Raw genomic sequence first — 21,381 nt, 5'->3', positions numbered from 1 at the left:
ATAATTGATAATGTATAACGTAAAATAATATATGTATACATAGCCCATTCATACATAAACATGTATAAACACACGTTATCTATCTATACACACATTCAGTTACACACAAATGCAATCTTTTACATTAGTTTATTTTTTTCCTCGTTTTTGTCAAATGAGAAATGTTAAGACAGACATAGGCCTAATGTGTTCCTCATGATAAACTACAGGGAATCTCAAATGTTTAGAAAAATAGCACAAAATTGAAATCAGTACTGTTAAAAAACAAATACAGGTGATGCGGTATAGCTTACACTGTACCTGTAAATATTTCAAGTAGAAATGCAAAGAGAGGCAGCACATGTGCCAGTTAAAATGCATATAAACCTAGTAATTAATACTGAACGATACATTATGAATAAATATGAATGAACACGTGAGGTCATTCCATACAAATGTGTAAAAATAAACTCAAAATGACACAATAAGCTATGACATGGCTGATGAAGCGGTTTTCAGCAAATAGAAAACTATTGCATACCCTCCAGAAACAGCACAAAATTGCACTTAATTTGTGGTCAAAAGAAGAAGAAAAAAAAGAAAGGAAAAAGGTAATTTAAAACTTATAATGTCTTAAATTTGAAATGGCACAAATGTTCTGAGGCAAAGTTTTCTGCTTGCTGAAATACAAACAAAATATTATCAAGGTTACACATAGGAAAATAATGAAAACAATGTCAACAGACAGCCAACAAGACCGCCATCAGAAATCATCTCTTCCTCAAAGGAATGTATGATTTTAACACACTTAATCCTTACTACCACTTAAAATCTCCTAAACAAGCAATCTGAGTTGAATTTCAAAAGGAGTGTTCAATTACTATCCAAATTGGATGTTCACACTGAGCCAAATGGTTAAGATCAATAGCGAGACTGACAGAAAAACTGTTCATGAAAACAAAAACCAATAAAAGGCACAGGAGGTCTTAGGAGAGGATTATATAAAACAGATAATTAATGTCTAAAAACAAATTATGTATTGCATTGTAAAACACAAAATGCAGACCTTAATGCAGTATTTGGCAAACAATGTAGAAAGTATTCCAATTTGGAATCGATTTGTTTTTTATAAATGTCTTGAATTTAACATTTCCGTGGCCAACTATGAAAGTTTTCCAGTCAAATTCATTGTTCTTTTAGTGGAGTTATGACTAGCATGACTAGCAAGATCATGTTCAGTTAGAATGTTTGACTACTGAACAGAACAAGAAACATAGGCCTATTTAACATAATTGTCCTCCCTGGAGTATGCTTAGAACCAGGCAGTTAAGCATTTAAAATACAATAAACAAACAAATAGTTCTTATATTATTTTTTTGTTCAGTTAAATACGTAAAATTTGCAAGAGCAAAACAATAAATGTGCTAAGTATACTGAAATGTGCATCTCTTACATAATAATAACTAATGCACTAAAAGTGCACAGTTTAAAAAAAAAAAAAAAAAAAAAAAAAAAAAAACAGAAAAAATGAAATACCACAGTAACAGTCAGAATAAATGATTACATAGACCGGCCGGCTTTACATGTGAGCCTGTGTTTCCTTGCAGCCACATCCAGGGACAAATTTCTTGTTTCCAAAATTGAACCAGGCATGTGTATTCTGGACGTATAGTGTAGAGTGAAGGAGCCAGAGCTAATAAAATTACTGCAAAATTGAGAAACAAAACAATCATCAGAATGATCACATCATAAATTATCCAAATGTAACTTAAAGGGATAGTTCACCCAAAAATTTAAATTCTGTCATTAATTGCTCATCCTCATGTCGTTCTAAACCCGTAAGGCTTTCGTTCATCTTCAGAAACCAAATTTTCTTTTTTTAGATGAAATCTGAGAGCTTTCTTTCACTCTACTGACAGCTACGCAACTACCACTTTCAAGCCCCAGAAATGTAAAAAACATAAAAGTAATCCATGTGACTCCAGTGGTTTAACCTCAATTTTATGAAGCAACGCAAGTGCTTTGCGTTCCGAAGACAAACAAATGTCTTACGGGTTTGGAACGACATGAAGTTAAGTCATTAATGACAGAATTTTGATTTTTAGGTGAGCTATCCCTTTAAATATATCCTAATAAGTAAAGTTCACATGGAAGTAGACAAAGTGAATGTTACCGTCAACAACGAGACCAGTTAGACCCATTAGTACACAGCAAAACAGAAGACTCACTCTTCCTGATGCAATGGACAGCAGGAAACAGGACTCACATGCATCAGACAAAACATACAATCTAATACAAAGGTTTGAGACTGAGAGCAGATCATGCATGCTACAGTGGTTCAGAGTCACCACTGTGAAGACAACATGGACAATGTATGTTATGCTGGCTTAATGGCTAGATGAAATAGGATGAACAAAATCAACAAAGACATGAAATGACATAAAATCACAGTTGAAACTAAATTCATCTTGGAGAAGGATAGTCTAAAATTGCATTTTTAAATGCATTTTTCTGTGCGCGCAAACACGGACATCATCTTTATGAAATCTTTTCACAAATATAGACATCATATTTAACAAAAGACCTTTCATTTTTGAAATATTTTTAGCAAAATAATCTGCAGCATCAATTATGTGCTTTAGGGTTGCAGGTTGCAACCTGGATTGCAAATCTCCCAGCAGGCTCAACAAGGTGCGTCTCTGTTGGGATTACACAGATTTATTCCCACTGACACAGAGATTAACAGACTAGCTTTGTGAAACTGGGTTTAACTCAATGACATTCAGTATTCTCAGTGCTGGCTATGTTCGAGTAGAAACATTGGGTTCAAACGTTCAGACAGAAAAGCCAAATTTAGATATGGACAGAGATATATATTAACATAAGACAAGACATTGTCTTTAATCATTTCCTCCATCCTTGGTCATAGGATATCTACGTCCCTGTAGTTTAGTTCCAACACAATATATTTGTTTGTACAAAGACACTGGAAATGAAACTAATGCATTGCATGGTCATATACTGCATAATTTGCCAAATATAGTATATACCGACACTCGTCGATACTAAAAGTTGCAAAAAATACCCAAATATTGGAGTTCACCTACTATGACATTTTTGGAAAACTCCAAGAACAATGATAACTAGCAAGTGTAGTGATCGTGATAACCCTCGTAGGGAGGATGGCATTACCAACACATCTATTCTCTCCAGGTAGATCTACAGAACAAAAGTTAACACATCAGAACTGTTAGTACAAACATGTTAGTGTTGTTTTGTCCCAAGCACACATACAGTAAAAGAGGTGTTAGTTAGTATGAGGATGCTGATGAGTGACAGTTACACACAGGTGTTAATCGGATCCAGCATCACACAGAATTTTATACTTCTCACTGCAGAAAACCGCAGGACTTCCAATGAGGCCGTGTGGTTGTGGTCGGTTCTTACAGGGAAGTCTAGGACTTACATGGGGGCTGGAAAAAGACAAGGGTCCTCTGCCACGCCCAGATGGAGCCTTCCCACGTCCACCTGGCCCAGCACCGGATCCCCTTCGGGATTGCTCGTGGTCAAACTCCAGATCCTCCAGTCGCTGAGTGAGGGCCAGTTTTTGCTGGATGGCCATTCGCAGGAGGGAGTTCAGAGTCTTCTTCTCATCTTCCGCTGCAGCCAGCTGCCTCTGCATGTCGTCCAATTGTGTTACATACTCATCACACCTAAAGAAGAAAAAGTGAAAGAGGGATAGAGTAAGTGAGATGTAATAAACCAGATTTAGTTCCTAAATAAAAGCCCTGTTTACACCTGGTATTAATATGCGTTTTGGTCGATTGGATCACAAGTGGACGATGCCAAATACAGGTGAATGTGGTCTAAAATATTTTGAGCTTGTCCACTTTTGACCACTTCCAGAGGTAGTCGAAAACGCATTCAACCGGATTGCTTTCATGGTGTTCGTACAGCCATAAAAGACCGCCTACTGACTTAATTAGTAAACATTATGGGAAGCACACTAGGCAGATGGGGTTTAAACTTTGTTAGCTGAGACCCAAGTTTGGTTTGAAGACAAAAAAACTTACCAAGCGCAATGTTCTCTCACCATTCCTGATTTCTAACACTCACAGTGTTCAGCGTGGTTTTGCGGCTGTCAGAGCAGAGACAAAAGCTGCTGCTCTCCATGTTTTTCTGTCGTCTCCAGACACGCTTATATGTAAATTCGAAGAATAAATCAGGAAAGAAGTGGTTGAAAGTGGACAAAAGACACAAATTAAAATACCAGGTTTAAACAGTTATGTGTCTCTTTGATCTACTTGTGATCCGGTGGTGTCAACAAGGCCTAAGTAACCCTACTGTTTTCTGGACAGTATCAGGGATAATGGAGGAGTTACTTGATTAGGGCGAGCTAGACAATGAAAGCTGGAAGAGAAACAACTTTTCAGATGTGTTTTTGTACTACCTGGTGGCAAACATTGCCCTGAGAGAGGAGAAAGTGGCAGCATCTTCTTTAAGAGCCTTCAGCTCGTTCCTCAACTTCATGATGGTTTCAGTGACCATGGCCTTTTCAGTCTCATATTTGCTCTTCAAGTTTGCCAGGGCAACCTCAGCTGTCTAAAGAGGGACAGAACCACACCACAGTTCAGAGCTCTTTACATACGAAGATGATCTCAGTCAACCCATTTGAATGATCAACAACAAGCTCAATATTCTGGCGTCATACATTCATGCCAAGCTAATCTTTTTTATTCTCACCTGTTTGTTGGCCTTGAGCACAGTCCTCAGCGTGGCAATCTGTTCTCGCTTAGTGCTCAGCAGGGACTTGAGCTTCAAAATCTCCTCCATGCAAGCAGCTTGGTCTTTATCTGCCACTGCTGCCAACTCTAGGGAAGCAACTCTTTGCCTGGATAGTTCTGTGGTACGGTCCACCGCCTTCTGCAAGTAGCGGATCTGATCCCGAATTATTGCTACCAGGTTGTAGATGTCCAGTGGTTCAGGACGGGGATCTTCTCTGACTGCAGTTGAGCTGTCAACAGTGGTGGAGTTGGACCTGGGTGTCTGGGCTGCGCTATCGCTGGTTTGTGTCAATGTAGACTGCCGATCTTTATGTTCAGTCTTGTTTCCTTTACCCTCTTTGTAGAAATCAAGCATGACACGATTCGGGGTTTCATTGTTGCACATGCAGACATGGTGGTAGAGGTTTGCAAGCTCTTCGCTAAAGGCAACAAGTTCATCCTGGGCCACGCTGAGACTGCCCTCTGTCTCGCCCGCGACTGCACTCACTTCCTTCAGCTCCTTTTCCAACCGAACGACTTGATCACGATCTGTACGGCTGCTGCTCTCCAACTGAGACACTTGAACACTGAGGTCACGCACCTGTCCCTCTAGTCGTGCCCGTACCTCCTCATGCTCAGCCTTCATCTAGAATCATACATAAATGTTACCACACAATGTACCATCAACCCATTAATGAAACATAAATAATATTGAACGACACGACTTTTCTCAGTCCCACTCACCACATCATGCTCTGACTTTAGTCCTTTAAGCTCCTCCCTCAGTTCACCTGCCTCTCCTATGGCTACCTCATACTTGCAGCGAAGTATCTCAGGCCCGTTGATATCCAGCTCATAATAGTCCACATCATTGTCCTCTCGACTGTCGCGCTCTCGCTCACTGTCCAGTGCAGACTGCCGCTCCTTGCCTGCCTGCAGTCTTCTCATTGCGCCCAAATCATCGGTAAGTCTCGTCATGGCTTCCTGCTTTTCGGCCAATGCGCCTCGAGCATGCTCTAACTGCTTCTGAGAGTCCTGTAAAGTGGTGAGAAGAGCTACCTTCTCTCGCTCTACCTGCAAGGTGAAATAAAGGGGGTAAAATGTTCATCATTTTGATTTTCAAACATTTTCAGCAGTTTGACTATTTCAATGAATTTGCCAAACAGTCGAAAGCCAATCAAGTGCAAAGTATTGCATTTGCAGCATACTCAAAGATGGCTATACCTGTAAGAGCTGTTGCTTGAGTTTCTGGATCTCTGAGATGTTCAGCTCAGTCAACAAGTCATCCACCAGACTTGGAGCGGGACGGAAATTTTCACCTCTCTTTGGTGAAAACAATCTGTTATCTTCATCGTTACCCTCACTGACTTTAGCAAATCCATTTTCAAATGACAGAATGGCATCGTCGTTATTAGGTTCGTCTGCATTCAGTTTAAGGCCGTCCAATGAGCTGGCGAGGAGGGAGTCTCCCAAGGTCATGTGATGTGTCAATTCTTTTCGAAGAGCTGCTTTCTGCTCCCGCTCGGTTTTTACGGTTTCTAGAGCCTCCGTTACCTGACGCTCAGCTATTTCACGTAACCGAACAGCGTCCTCTAGCTGGCTGTTTAGGTACTGTACTTCCTCTTCCAAACGCCGATTCTCATGCTTGAGTCCCTCAAACTCCACCTTTGGAAGAGGTCAGAGATTACAAGATTGTAACATAAGCAAGCCAAAAACAGCAAAGACTTGTACACATGCAGCTTTGTGGAAGTAGTAGTCATCGTTAAGCAGACACTTTCATCCAAAGTACATGGTGATTGTGCATGTTTTGCTCCTTGTGGGATTGGAACCATCCAGGGGCGTAATTTGTGGGGGGGTTGGGGGGGAGATAACCCCCCCAATATTTAAATCTATGCATTACAACCCCCCCAATATTTATACCATGATCACATGAAAAATATGCAGACCCAAACTTCAACCCCCCCAATGTTCAAACCAAATCTACACCCTTGGAACCATCAACCTTTTGATTATTAATCGTGAGCTTTGGTTACTCTTCCACACCACCCCCAAATGTCAATACTACTAACCTGACCCTGTTTAAGGGTGGAGACTTGTTTCTGCAGGCTGATGTTCTCCTCCTCCAGTTCAGTGTAGTCTTGCAGAAGACGAGACTCTCGTATCTTGTACTCTCGAATGTCGTCACGCAGACGACTGCGCTGCAGCTCCACAATCTCATTATTCTTAAGAATGGAACAAATTTCCATGGAAAAATCAATGAATCTATATGCAAAACTGGGGGCATAAGTCACTGGGTTTGTTTGTATGACCACATAGTTGTCAGTATAATATTAGCCTATTTATCCTTGCAACCTTTGCTGTTGAGTACATTATTATCTGAACAACATTAATAAATGTTTAAGTTGCAAATACTTAACAAAACCCTCTACTGCACGGACCTCTCTCAGCTCGAGGGCGTGGGTGGCCAGACGTTCGTTCTCAGCCTGGGTGCTAGTGAGAGTGTTTTTTGTTTGTCGTAGGTCAGCCTGCAGTTCCTGCACTCTCTGCTCATAGTACGCCTCTTTAGATGCCGACTCCAAGATGAGGGACTCCTCCCTGCTTTCCCCGTCAGCAGCCACCTTTTTATGGGTGGAGTGAACCTGGCCATATGCCTGTGTGAACATGATCAGGGAGAGATCAGTTAGAATTATAACTATCAATGTCTAGCGCTATGCTACAAACAAATTACTTGTTTTGTAATTAATGGTTCATATTAATCTTAACTGTACTAAAGAAACGCTATAGAATATATGGGGTAGAAGTTAAATGGCTAAATGTAATCGACCCAAGGACTGTAAATGTTTTGACTGTTGAAGGAAATCAATAAGATGTATGTTCATTTGAAGACATGCTAACAACAACATGTCTTATCTCATGCGACTTCTATGTGTAGTTTATATTGGTTGACAGCTATCTTCACTATTTATCAGCCAAAATTCTTTAAAGTCCAAATGAAATCAAAATTGACCCTATTTACTTTGTTAGCGCATATTACTAGTCTTGTGGTGAAAAATTTATCTGTGCAAGTTAATACACAGAAAAAAATTGTTTGCCGTTGTAATCTTTAATCAAAGTGTGAAAATTTACTTCCGGCCTGGAATGGCGTTCCTTCTCTGATGATGTAGGTTTGACGGCTTGGGTTGGGAAACGCTTAACCACTCCCCTCAAACCGTTAGTCTGCTATGAGTGAGAGATGGAGAGGAGGAGCGCTAGAGTAAAACCCTGCCCTCTGTTCAATATTCCTTTTCACTGGGAAATACGTCACAACACTGGAGAAAAGTCGTTTGCAACTTCCGGTTCACGAGGACTTTAACACACATCTACAAATAAGAGTCTGGTTCTCTCAGCTCTGCTTAACACCTTTTACCATTTTTAAATCCGTTCTGCAGATTTGCCCCAAATCTCAGGATTCCCACAGACAGTTTAGTTTTGATGTTGGTCATTTTGTAAGACTCAAAGATGCATTTCCTGGAAACTGATGATGTAACTGGCTAGAGACAAAACGAGTTGAGTTCTATCCAAGAGCTCTTTTTATCTCTTTTTCTCCCTTCTAAATCTGTGTGGTCAGTCTGAATGATGTCATTGGCATGCTACAGCCTGACTGAGTTGCCACACACACACACGGCAGCACGAGTCATAAATGTTAACAGTGCTGCTGGACTGGAATTTTTGAAAATAAAACCTCTCAAAAACACTTTTCATGGTTTAATTTATGTATTAATCATGTATTAACATAACTATGTATTAATTTATGACAACATGTACATTTATGAAAGTCGTGAGTATTGCCACCACAGTGTATTTTCCAACACACCTCAAATTATGTATCATTAGCATTCTGTGATGGAAATGATTGTGGTGGAAATAACATTTTCAAAATTAATAGGAATAAAATGGCAAACTCTTTTGTCTCGCCAAGTGTAGTTTCATAGCTAGTATTTTATGCATCATAAATACGCACAATTAAATTTAACTAAGTTTGTTCAGTAGTATTTTCCTCATTTTACATTGTTTAATACCAGGCACTATTAGGAGCAAACTTGTTGTGCTGGAAATGATGCCACAACAAGATTTCAATTATTTTCACACAATGATCATCATAGTTTTAAATGTAATAATAATGCATGTTTACAATAAATATGTTTTATGCAATATATATTGGCTTATATTTGATCATCTGAGTCTGGGATAAGCATAAAACAATAACATTGAAAGATAAAGGGCAATTGAGTAAAATAAAGTAGTAAAAATAAATCAAGGCACAGCAAAAAGCTGATGCCAGTTTTAATTCAAATCAACCCATGGGAAATAAAAGTGCCTGCAAGTTGAAGAAACATCCATTTACGACACTGGACGGCAGAAAGAGAAGTGGAAATGGTGTCAGCGCTAAGTCCTCCTCCTGCCACAGCAGCTGCTGCTAAGATCTGGCAACGGTCCACCTGTCACTCCGGGTTGCCAAGACATTTCTTTAGAAGTTTATTCCCATTCCAGAACAGAGATTCCACGGATAAAGGCCATGCTAACATACAGACCTCCTCTGTTTGTTTCTCTCTATTCCCTAACTAATGATTTGCAAAGATCTATTTTTGTGATATTATCCTTTTTTTAAAACATAGACGACACAATATTTCTGTTGAATTCCAAATTCACTAATTCCTATCTGAGAATCTACTTAAAATTATCAGTATTTCTATGCTTAAACCCATCTAGAGATGCATCAAGAGAGTACTCTATTTAACCAGTACCAAGAAAAGGCCATGTTAAATTTATCTATACCAGCGCTGTAGTAAAATAAAGCTGCCGCTGAGACTTCAGCAACAAGATTAAGCTTTGATGTTAGGCTGCAAGACTTCTCACCTACACAGAACAAATCCTCAACACAGCTGTTCAGTTCGTAGTCCTACAACCTAAAGAGAGAATTAGCATTCGAGCGCCTACTTTTCATTCATTGTTTTCAATTTCTAACAAGTTCTTAGCAGAGCAGTTTTCAGTTTATGAGTAATAAAAGGTCTGTACTTGAAGAGAATAAAGAGAAAAAGAAAAATGTTAATTATAAACTTGACTGGTCAGGCAAGTAATTGACTGTTGGAGTCCTTAGTAACGATTTATATTGTATAACAAAACAAGTAGTAGTAGACTTTAAGTAATGTATTATGTTAACCACAGATCTTATTTTATTCATAAATCTGGTAATCTAAAGGTCCATTTGAAATTCAATTGGGAATCCATGGTGAATTATCCTTCCGGGTTGGAAAACAAATTGACGTCATGATCTTCTCTAACAACAACAAAACTGCTTGCCAACGACAGCTGATTCAGAAACCAGACAAGCTTTGCTCTGTGTGAGAGTTGACAGAGGCTTGGTTTGCAGAGCATTAAGCGATATCATCTGACTCTTCTCTAGTGATTACTCAGATTTCAGTCATATCAGCATTGATATCACATGAAAATAGTTTAACATTGACAGTCTAAAAATAAAATCTACTTAAGGTTTACATATCTTGTTTTAAAAATGGCAAATGCATTAAAAATTACAGATGAGCCAATCCATTAGTGCCTGGGCAGATTAAAAATATCTCCTACTTCCTAAAAGTTTACATGAGCAAGTCTTCATTTTTCAAATACGTTTCTCACAAGAGACTGAAAAGAGGAAATTATGGATAGGCAAAAAGAACTAGCTTCACATAGCCAACTAGATGCATCTGAACCAAAAGTTAGTTTGGTTTTCATGTGCCGTTTAGTGATGTTTATCTAAAATAGAATAGAAGTGGGAATATAAGTCACACTTTTTTTATTATCTGGAATGTTCAGCAACTTCTATAATGCTATAATGTCAAGCACGCTAAACATGTGCAAAGCACACACAGTGTCCGTCTACTACCAGCTGTATAGAAAATACTTACAAAACAGCAGAAATGTAGACTTTATAATTAGAATTGTTCATCTTAAAGTAATAACTTGGCAAATGCAGAGACTAAGAAGTGTTAAGCTGGACTCCTCTGTCACACTCTTTTACACTACAGCTCCACGTGTTGGTGTAAATACACTCATTATCGCTAGATCTTATCATCAGGTAAAAATGTGCATTTACACTCTAGAACCCTACATCATGCATGTAAAATCAAATAAAACTGCAAATCTTGATCAAAAAGAACATTCCACTTAGAAAACTGCAGTTTTTCCATCGCTAGGCTTAAGAAACCTCAAATATTTACTCTTCCGCTTCTTTAAATAGTCACAAACCCTATAAAGCACAGCAGCCTGTAGGTAGGCTGAATCAACTCTACGGCGAGGGAGTCCCAGCCCTGCACAGCTGTGGACCCACCACACTGATGCAGACTCTATTCTCATCCCCCCTGGTTGAAAGAGACTAAAACGTTACCATTCTTTCACACTTTAAACCCTTTCTTATGGACTGCACAGCTGACTAAGTGTTTCATTCTGGTTAGGACACAAGTTTAAACTGAACACAAATCTGAGCAGTTGTGTAAGCACAACGAAGAAGGAAATGCCCACCAAATTCAACATTATCAACATACACTTCTTTTTACTTTCAGAAATAGAGATGAACAACATATTGGTGATGTTATAGGTACTGGCCATTCATAGCATTATTTTCATTGATTATTATCTTAAGGCCCCGATATACTACGAAATTGAAGAATAAACCGGTGTGACGTCATTTCGAACATAATCAGATCAAAATTAAGTTCAGTTTGGGGGTTTGAAACAACTTGCCAAAACAAACTTTCCGGATAAGTTCGCTGTGGCTGGCAAACACCTTCGAAACACCATTGGTCCTTGGCTATTACTTAATAGGTAGGTTTGTTCTGAAGCTCCGCCTTCTTTGACATGGAAATCGAGGTTAAACGTCCGCAAGTGGAGAAAATGAAGCTGTAATTCTAATTGAAAGATATACTGACACTGCTTTTAATGTTTAATACTGTAAAGCTGATTGCTTTTAAGCAATCTATTGTATAAAGTGCTATATAAATGAACGTGACGCGACTTTACCAGAGTGCCGAATTGCAGAGCTCGAGCAGACATCCACATCGCTTTGATCAGACGCTTTCTCAAATTTCCACAAAAATATTTAAATGTCTGTTAACATCAATAATAATAACTGTATGTACACACCTCCGCCGACTTGAGCTTCCAAAGTTACCGGTCATTCAGTGAGACATTTTCTATGAGCAGCAAATTATCATATTAGAATGATTTCTGAAGGATCATGTGACACTGAAGACTGTAATGATGATGAAAATTCAGCTTTGATCACAGGAATAAATTAACTTTTTTTACTCTATTTTTGAATATTAGGGTTGTTAAGTATAAGAGACTTCCTTTAAAAAGAATTATAAAAAACTTACCGACCCCAAAATTTGGAATTTGAATGTATATTTAAGAAAAAGTATAATAAAATAAATATGTATATCTCTGCATCCCTGCTAGCAGTGTGTTTTGTCATACTGACTTAACCTAGAAACAGATCTTATGGTCATCTTGCATAAGGATGCCAATCTTGACAAGACTGCATCTTACTATGCTTAGAGAGTGTTTTAAGAATGAGTTAATGTACGTGTGTGTGTGTGTGTGTGTGTGTGTGTGTGTGTGTGTGTGTGTGTGTGTGTGTGTGTGTGTGTGTGTGTGTGTATGTGTGTGTGTGTGTGTGTTGGAGTTCAACAGGTGAGAGAGCAGATCCGATATACTTGAGTGGGATTAACTCATCTCCTCTCCTCACCTCACCCTCCATCTGATCCGATGTGTCTGAGCCTTGATCGCTACACCTATCTTTGGCCACGTTCACACAGCAGCAGAATTCGGATGTCAGTCCTGAATTTGAGTCCATAGTTATGTTCACACGGCTCAGTTATTTACGGGAGTGACAACTGCATTCTATAACCGAACTCACAAACATACATTTTCAGAACTTAAAACTGCATTCTCGGAAAACCTGCACTATCTGAACGGAACCGGACAGGACAGGGCTGTGAGTAATCTGAAGGTTTCAGATCCAGTTTTAGATCCGCTATCCACCCAGATATAAAAGCTGCTGTAGGTTAGTGAAGATTTGACAGATAAACTTGTGGCTCAATTGGACTCGTCAAGTCAAAGACATCGTCATCTTTGATATTACTTTAGTCACTGTTGCTATGTTTACTAATAAGAGAATACGGGCTTGACTCCAGTTACAAGTTCATATACAGGCAGTATTTGAGACGCTACTGTCAGTTGCAGTGTAAACATGACACTTCGAGAGTCAGACCTGTAAGTTGACTGGTTGTCAATCTCAAAAACTAACAGTGTGAACAAAGCCTTTAACACATTAAAAGCTATGTTCACTCTCTCATGGGCCCTGTTTACACCTGGTATTGAGATGCTTTTTGGTCAATCGGATCACAAGTAGACGAGTTTACACCTAGTGTTTTAACCTAGTCTCTTTTGTCCACTTTCAACCCCTTCTGTCCTGATTTCGAGGGGAGGGTCTATGGGCGGGTAAATGTATGGGCTTTTTTAGATCTTTCGATCTAATGGACGAAATAAGCTTACGCAATTTACATATGAATGCGAAAGGAGATGACGGAAAAACGTTCGACAAGCAGCAGCTTTCGTTTCTGCTCTTTTAGCCAAAGACCACACCGAATGCTGTGAATGTGTGTTAGAAATTAAAAATGGTGATAGAACCCAACTTGGGTCTTCAGCCAACAAAGTTTAAACCCTGTCAGACTGGCGTGCTTCACATAATGTAATCCTATGCATTAGGTCAGTAGGTGGAGAGTAGGCAGTCTTTTGTGGATGTTCGAACATTCGACCCATAGACTGTAAAAAAGATGGACATGGTGTCTCTGATTCCTTCCACTGTAGAAACATGAAGCCAAAATATAGATTACATCGTTCAGAGCTCGAGTTTGCGCAGTATTGGAGCCGAAGGATCAAGGTCCCGCCCACACTCCCACTCATTTGTGCACAGTTTTAATAGTATCAAATAACTAACTAAAACCAAACTTGTTGGGAAAACGAACACTTGAACATACGTCTGCGTGATGACAGAAACCATCTTTGGAAAAAAATGATTTGAAGTGTTATTGGATTTTTTAGTTTGGCTCACGTCCCAATTGATTACATGGAGAGGGCGGGGTTTAAGGCTTATACTGCAGCCAGCCACCAGGGGCGATCGAAATGCTTTGGCTTCACTTTTCAGGACTTGCGCGACACACTTGATATGACCATATTAGCCTCTACACTACGAAAGCAATCTGGTCGAATGCGTTTTCGACTACCTGTGGAAGTGGTCAAAAGTGGACAAGCTCAAAATATTTTATTTAGATTACTTGAGAGGCATGGAGTATTTGTACTTTTAAAAATATATATATTTTGCCACAACGCAAGACCATTTAAAATGAATTAGCGATGGAAAAATATTTTAAATAAACAAATAGACTACTAACAGGACATACTTGTATGTAAATGTTAACCTAAAATCTAAAAAAAAAAAAAAATACATTTAAAATAAATAGTTATTAATAACACAAAATGTAAATGTTAACCTTAATGTGGAAGAAAGGAAAAATGTTCATGAATACAATTTATAACCATAAACATTGACAATGTACTGTATAAATATTCAAATTTGCATTGCTTTAGTTAATTAAATGACTCATGCAAGTTAATCTGCCTACTAATCTGATTTCATGCACTGACCTACAGAAGTATTTTAGTAGCTTGGAATGATACACAAGAGCATTTATAAACAAAAAGAGTTTCATAGCTTCCAGGTGAAGCCCCTCAATGACACCCCTAGTGTGAGTTGGACATGAGTCAAGCCTAAGGTGCTTTTTTTAGCCGATTTCTTTCCCAGATCTTCTTACTAGATGACGAAGACTGTATCCTTTATTTAGAGCCGTGCAGAAAAGATTAAGCAGAAGGAAGTATATGCAGAACCGAGACAAGCTCTAAATAAACTAATTCTAACAATTCGGATTAATGTCCGAGCTTTGCTGCATGTTTGAGTTGTTGACAGGAAGTTGTAAGGGAAAAGGGGAGAGAGAGAGTTGTGCAGAGTTGCTATTAAGAACCCGTTCAAAAGCTGACTTGAAAAAGAAACCTATATGAAGTCTATTCAGTTGTAAAACAATTCATATACAAACTACATCCCAATCTAGGTTTCAGTCACACACACACAAACACACACACCCACAAAACTGACTTCTTGTCTCACATCAACATCTCACTTCTTGTCATTGTTTCATTATCAGTCTCTAATCAACATTACATGTCTAATCTATATACACTAGTTTAGAATGCTGAATGTACAATATATAATGTATAAAAGGATTTAGTGATTTTACATATATTCACGAGCCTCCCCTAAAATGTAAAAAATAATATCCTGCTTTTTCATAGATAAAAGGCAGGATTTCCTGTGGTCTTTTTTTAGGTCACTGTGATGAAAACAAACAAGGATTGCTTTAAATTCTAAAATAAATGTAATTTTATTTAAAGGATAGCCTTTGTTTACAGCAATATATATTGTCTGTATTCACTTGTGTTGACATTATTGGTAATGATATTGTCAGAAAATTTCTGATTTCTTGAGGTCTACCAATAAGTTTATTATTATCATCATCATCAACTGATGCCAATAATATAAGCTAGAATGCTGATATAATGCTTTGAAATTATATAAATGAGTTTGACTGGTAGTAATTTTTTTTTACTGCCAGTACCAACATTTTTTTTATCTCTAATAAAGATATGAAAAGAAAACTGATATTAAACTAAATATTGTTCCTCTCCGATACAATAATGAACAGCCTAATCACTGATTAGTCTACAACAACATATACATTAAATGCATTATTTAAGAAAATTTCCATGAAGTCCCTCAATTCCTTTGAGACCTGCATGCACAATCATTTTAATACAATTTGAGGTTAGCAGATCACACCACATTGCAGTTTAGACTGAAGGCCTATTTTAGATCTTTATTACAGCAAACAACAAACATTTGACCGCTGACATCATTTGTATCATCTAACGTTAGCCTAAATGAACTACATTTTTTTTTCCTGACAAGTGTCATTTGTGCAATACACTTTAATACAAGGGGACAGACTAAATTTCTCTCAAAATTGCATGATCAAATTGAGATTTAAAATTGAGACGACTGCACATAAATAATTTAATTAAAACTTACTTTACATAATATTTACACAAAAATCAGTAAATAATTTCTACATCAACAATTATCAAGGCTGTCGATCGACCGATACCGATCATTTCAAAATGGCGACATAAATATCGGCAGATTTATCGATATTTCTTACTCCATACGGACTGTTATTTATGGCACTTTTCATATTTTGTGAAGTAACGTTACACTGTTCAGAACATTGAATGGACATAAAATGAGTGAACAATGTAACAATGGGTGGCGACACAGACCAATAACGTTACACTTTCCTTTAGTACGCCGCTGCTCGCAACAAAAAAACCGTTACTTTAAAAAACACATTTGAATCGGTTATTGTATGAGTTGGTTTCACCTCTTTGAGCTGATCCAGCTCTTGTCTGACGGTCTCATATTCGCTCTCAAGATCTTCAAAGCGTTGTTTCATCTGCTGGTTCTCCTCCAGCACCACGAGCCCGTACTCCGCAGCCTGGATCTTCTCCCGGCTCGTCTCGCTCAGTTCCCGCGTCAGGCGCTCGATCTCCGCGCGGAGCCAGTTAGGCCCGGCCTCCGTGACCAGCTGCGCCTCGGGACACCCGTCCTCATCCCCGGACATGTCTGCCTTCACCCGGCACAGTCTAATGCAGGCGATAACGGACCGAGCCCGTTAATTCCTCCCTCTCAACCATGAAGTTGATCCCCAATCTGAGGTGCATGAAGTTTATTAGATGCACTATTCTTCAAGGAAAGTTTAAAATTCAATCTTATAAACTTATTCCCCATGTTTCAACGTATAACTCCATGATTTCCTCTTGTTCTGATGTCATTCCTGAGATTAGGAGGGGAACTCGGTTTGCTGTGAGATCATCCAGCAGGAATACGAAGTGATTTTGTCACTCTTGTTTTATGGGTAATGCAGTTCTATTCACCCATACATGAGCCGTATTAGGGCTGATGCTTGACTACAACACCCACAATGCTTTGTGTTCTGTACACGAAGGCAACACTGGACGCACAGATGGTTCACTGAATGAATGCCAAACTCAACCAAATGTTGCTCAATGCTTCCATCTGCTGATCGTGGGAATATATTAGGTTGTGTGTAGCAGATGCAAAGTCCCCCAGCACAGGGAGTTTATAGCCTACTACGTTTTACCAGGTACTTACGTTAAGGAAATTACGTTATAACGTTTTATAACGACCCATTTGTACCTTGAGTGAAAAAGTCATTAAAATCTGAAAAAAGTTAAATTTAAAAAAAAAAAAAAAAAAAAATGATATTATAAACAGACCACTGTTTGTTTCTAAAATTAAACAGGCTTTTATATTATATAGGCATATCAGAACTAATTGGATTATTATTTTTTTTTTTTTGAAAATATTTATTTTGTATTATTAATTACTGACAGTTTTGCTTTTTCTAACCACAATATATAATTCCTCTTAATCTTTCTGCTTTCCTCAAGGTTTGAATCCCTGCTCAACCCCTGAAATTTGCTGTAGGCCATTGTGTTCTAGATCATGCTAGCCTATATTCAGCTTTTCTTTCATGTTGCCACTAATTGCATGTGATCAGAACAGAAAGCATTATTACAAAAAGGAAATACAAACCTCAAAACGGGTTTTGCCCATCAATCTGAAAGTGAAAATATACTTCTTGCCAAGTCTCTGCCATTAAATCACACATGAGTGAGTTAGTCAAAGCAGAATTAAGGAGGTGAACTATCAACCCAATGGTAAGCTCCTGTTTTGTTCTTTTTTTTATAGGCTACTATATATAAGAAAGAATAATTCGAAACTACAGACTCAGTTACTATTGTACAATTATGTCTTTAGGGTGCTTTGGATGTGTACAACCACTGTAAGTTTGCTATCAGAACTCTTTTAAATCAAAACTGAAAGTTTATGAATATTTATTATTGTTATTGACTTTCCCCGCAGATAAATATTACCACTTTTTCTCTATATGCTTTGGCATGGGCTGTGGACTATCACTGTACAGGCCATTCTACTGTAAGAAGTATTTTTTTGTTTGTTCCAGACCAGTAGGTGAACAGTAGTGTGCACTAGTTCTTCAGACTTCAGTGAAGTCAAGTCAAGTGAAGGGTGTGGTTAGTGGTTTACCAAAGTCCTTTTGTCTCTGGGTTTACTGAAACTATCATTTACAATATTTTTTTCAGAATTAAAGGCCCGTTCACACCAAGAACGATATAAGATAACCATTAGAGCCCACACCAACGAACGATAACAGTTTCTATGCGCCACTACATTTCTGTCATCTGCCGCTTTAAATGCTCGAGCTCGTGAAAGCAGGATGGATTCTGATTGGCTGTCACTGGCTGCTTCCAAAATCGCATACTCCCTTGAGTATGTACTTATTTTGAATAAGTCTACTTCACGACCGCTAAAAAAGTATGTATTATAGTATAATGTGTGTAGTATGAATGTAATCTGGACGTACTACATTCGCCATGTTGTCTTTATCATGTGACCTACCAGCATCAGTTGTGTCGCTTCACTGCCATTCATTAATCCTCTCCCGTGGCCTCCATCGTATGCACACTTCAGAATCTCACAGGAAGAAGTACTGTACGTCATGCGGGTAATTTGTGCCTACTCTTTATGAGAATTCGGACAGACTTCTTTTGTCACATATTGTTTTTTGCCTACTATATAGTAGGGAAGTGTGCGATTTCGGACGCAGGCCCTGTTTTTATCGTTCATAAGTCTTACAATCGAGGAAAAATCACTTTCAAAAGGTTTGTTTGAAGTGTTTTTAATGACAAAAAAGTGTTTGAAATGTTTTTTTAAGTGTCAAAATGTTCATCTTTTCCAGCCATTGTGGTGCCGTCAGTTCTTGGTGTGTTCTTCACAGTAGTGTTTGAATGTGTGGGTGCCAGCTTTGGTAAGATGTCTTATTAAAACGTATAAAATGAATGAGTGTGGAAAGTGGAAGATGTGAAATGTATCTAATCAAAATATGTGCAACGTGAATTAAAATGACATTTACCTATGTGGAAAATTTTATTGAACTTTTTTAACAGGTTTGCCAGCACATACCAGAAGATGTAAGGGTCCACCTTACCACTGGAAAGGTAACTTTACTTTAAGTTTACTTTAAGGTACTACTTAACTTGTTTTATAGTCTTCAGACAAGTTGCCCATTCTTCTATCAGGCCATTTGACAAATATAAAAACTGTTTTTTATTTTTATAAAATATATTCTTTTCTACAGATGTCATCTGGGGTTATTGTATGGCTCTCTTTGTGACCATCCTCCATCTCAGGTCTTATCATGGTATGTTAACCACACATCTTCCTAACAGAGACATCACAAGGTTTGTTGTAGTGCCATGAACCCACGCTGCACCGCTTCCTTTCAGCTCAGTTTCAGAAGCACATCTTCTAGATGGTGCCTCTGATACATATTGGAATTACTGTATATTTCATAAATTCAGTAAGTAGCCTACACTAGGCTACTGTTCAAAAGTTTGGGGTCAGTAAGATTTTTTTTTAAATAAATTAATACTTTTATTCAGCAAGGATGCATTAAATTGAACATACTGTGTATAGCCTATTTCTATTTTCAAATAAATGCTGTCCTTATGAACTTCTATTTATAAAAAAAATATCACTGTTTCCTCAAAATGATGTCTGGACTCTGGAGTAATGAAACTGAAAATTCAGCTTTGCCATCACATGAATAAATTGCATTTTAAGATATATTAAAATAGAAAACAGCTATTTAAAATTGTAATAATATTTCACAATATTACTGTTTTTACTGTACTTTTGATTAAATAAATGCAGCCTTGGTGAGCATAAGAGACTTCTTTCAAAAACATCAAATCATTTTACTGACCCTAAACTTTTAAATGGTACTGTATATGCAATTAAGTTCTTCATTTTTTTCCCAGTTTATACTCTGTCTTGTGGCTGGGGCCTCGCTGTGTTTGCCTTAAGAGGAGCAATACGCAAATACAATGCTCTACGGTGAGAACTTTTTCTTGATTATGTATTGGACCTTTCATATGAACTACTGTATACTGCCGGTATTCATCATGTGTGGCATTGGAGTTGCTCTTTTCTGAGTTCACCCAAGAAAGATTTGATTTGTTCCTGTTTTTTAAATAGGAAGAGATGGCATTACTATGACTGAAATTAAGTTAGTGTTCACTAAAGGTAAGAAAGGAAAATTGTAATTGATTTAAATTTTATCATTATTAGTATAGTACGTGTATTTCCAAAAATATGATCATTGTCAATGTCTGTTGCAGGTGTCCATTTGTGCATTCAACCACTTTATATCAAAGCAAATGTGAATTAATGTTCTACTAAATTCAATATCTGCCTCCAAATATATATATAGCCTACATTACTATACATATATTATACATATATTATATATACATATAATGTATATTTTAGGACATCCTCAGACCTCAGACATAGGAAGACAAGGCATCATGCCTCAGACTAAAAGGGTTCAGGTCTCAGGAAAAACAATGTCAGGTGTCAGGTCTCGTACAATTAGGCATCAGACAAAACAGCCTCAGACATAAAGGCATCGGACGAAACGGACTCAGACTAAAAGGCATGAGGATGTCCTAAAATGTGCACCGTATAGCGGGATGTGGAAGCGCGCAAAAGTTCCAGAACCTTCTACTGCCTTAAAAAAAAAAGCAGATCAATTTGGTCAAGTTCAGCACAACGTTAATTGTACAAAAAGTGCCCTGGCCTTGAATGACAACGCAAGGAAAATAAGACTAAATCCAAGAAGGTTGACCATGTGATTTTCCTCAGGAGATGTTTTGAGACACCAGATTAGATGAGTTATGAGTTATAGTGTGTACTCTGTACTGTGTACTGTTTTTAAGAATGTGTATGAAATGTAAAATCAAAATTAAATGACAAAGGTAAAACACAAATAAATTCAAATGTTGATTGTAAACTAACCAGTGTTATCATAATTTTTATCTTAATATGGCAGTTTGTAATGAGGCTGTTGCTACTGTCATATGCTGCACTGTCTCTTCATGTGGCACATTATGTTTGTTTGGCACATTGTATGGGTCACTATATCATAACAAGGTAATAGGCTACAAAATGTGTAATCAAGTGATGACCGATTAACAGTAATGTAAATGCTAAATGTCCTAATGCCTGTTGATAGGAAGTTGAAGGAAGGAATATCCCTGCACTTTTGAACTGGATCATTGTCATTATCTATGAAAAAGAAACTGCAGATAGCTGACGAGTCACTAAATGCGTCTTGAGTGTGTGTGTGTGTGTGTGTGTGTGTGTGTGTGTGTGTGTGTGTGTGGATGTGGATGTGGGCGTACTCATGACGTTTTGGAACTTACAAATGTGGTATCACGTGTGAGGGTTTCAGACTTTGTATAGACGCAGCACACTAGAGAAGATCTTTAT

General features: G+C 38.0%; 1 protein-coding gene across 2 annotated transcripts; it reads right to left on the bottom strand.

Moving 5' to 3' along the window:
- Window positions 1–111: 111 nt before the first annotated feature.
- On the bottom strand, window positions 112–16,811 carry LOC308685887 (bicaudal D homolog 2). Of its 2 annotated transcripts, XM_081358001.1 has the most exons (9): window positions 16,328–16,811; window positions 7,181–7,393; window positions 6,812–6,964; window positions 5,967–6,407; window positions 5,487–5,816; window positions 4,723–5,388; window positions 4,430–4,581; window positions 3,446–3,692; window positions 112–1,684 (listed from the first exon to the last, which is right to left on the bottom strand). In XM_081358001.1, the coding sequence occupies exons 1-9, from the start codon at window positions 16,565–16,567 to the stop codon at window positions 1,682–1,684; spliced, it is 2,445 nt and encodes an 814-aa protein (XP_081214127.1). In that variant the 5' UTR covers window positions 16,568–16,811; the 3' UTR covers window positions 112–1,681. The 2 variants fall into 2 exon arrangements, with proteins under 2 accessions (XP_081214127.1, XP_081214126.1); XM_081358000.1 differs by lacking the exon at window positions 112–1,684 and having other exon boundaries at window positions 3,206–3,692; window positions 16,328–16,719.
- Window positions 16,812–21,381: the final 4,570 nt, after the last annotated feature.

This window comes from Scardinius erythrophthalmus (assembly GCF_964197995.2).
Source record: "Scardinius erythrophthalmus genome assembly, chromosome: 25".
In the NCBI taxonomy this organism is placed as follows: Eukaryota; Metazoa; Chordata; class Actinopteri; order Cypriniformes; family Leuciscidae; genus Scardinius; species Scardinius erythrophthalmus.
Note: the sequence above shows the minus strand (reverse complement) of the source record. Positions and strands in the feature narration are given on the sequence as shown.

What these genes read in the sequence shown, in the direction of transcription:
- LOC308685887 (XM_081358000.1), bottom strand. Translation starts at nt 16,567, where the DNA reads ATGTCCGGGGATGAGGACGGGTGTCCCGAGGCGCAGCTGGTCACGGAG. An exon ending in AGCTGGATCAGCTCAAAGAG is followed by an intron (nt 7,394 to 16,327) that starts GTGAAACCAACT and finishes ATGTTCACACAG; the next exon opens with GCATATGGCCAGGTTCACTC. An exon ending in TAAAGTCAGAGCATGATGTG is followed by an intron (nt 5,389 to 5,486) that starts GTGAGTGGGACT and finishes GTATGATTCTAG; the next exon opens with ATGAAGGCTGAGCATGAGGA.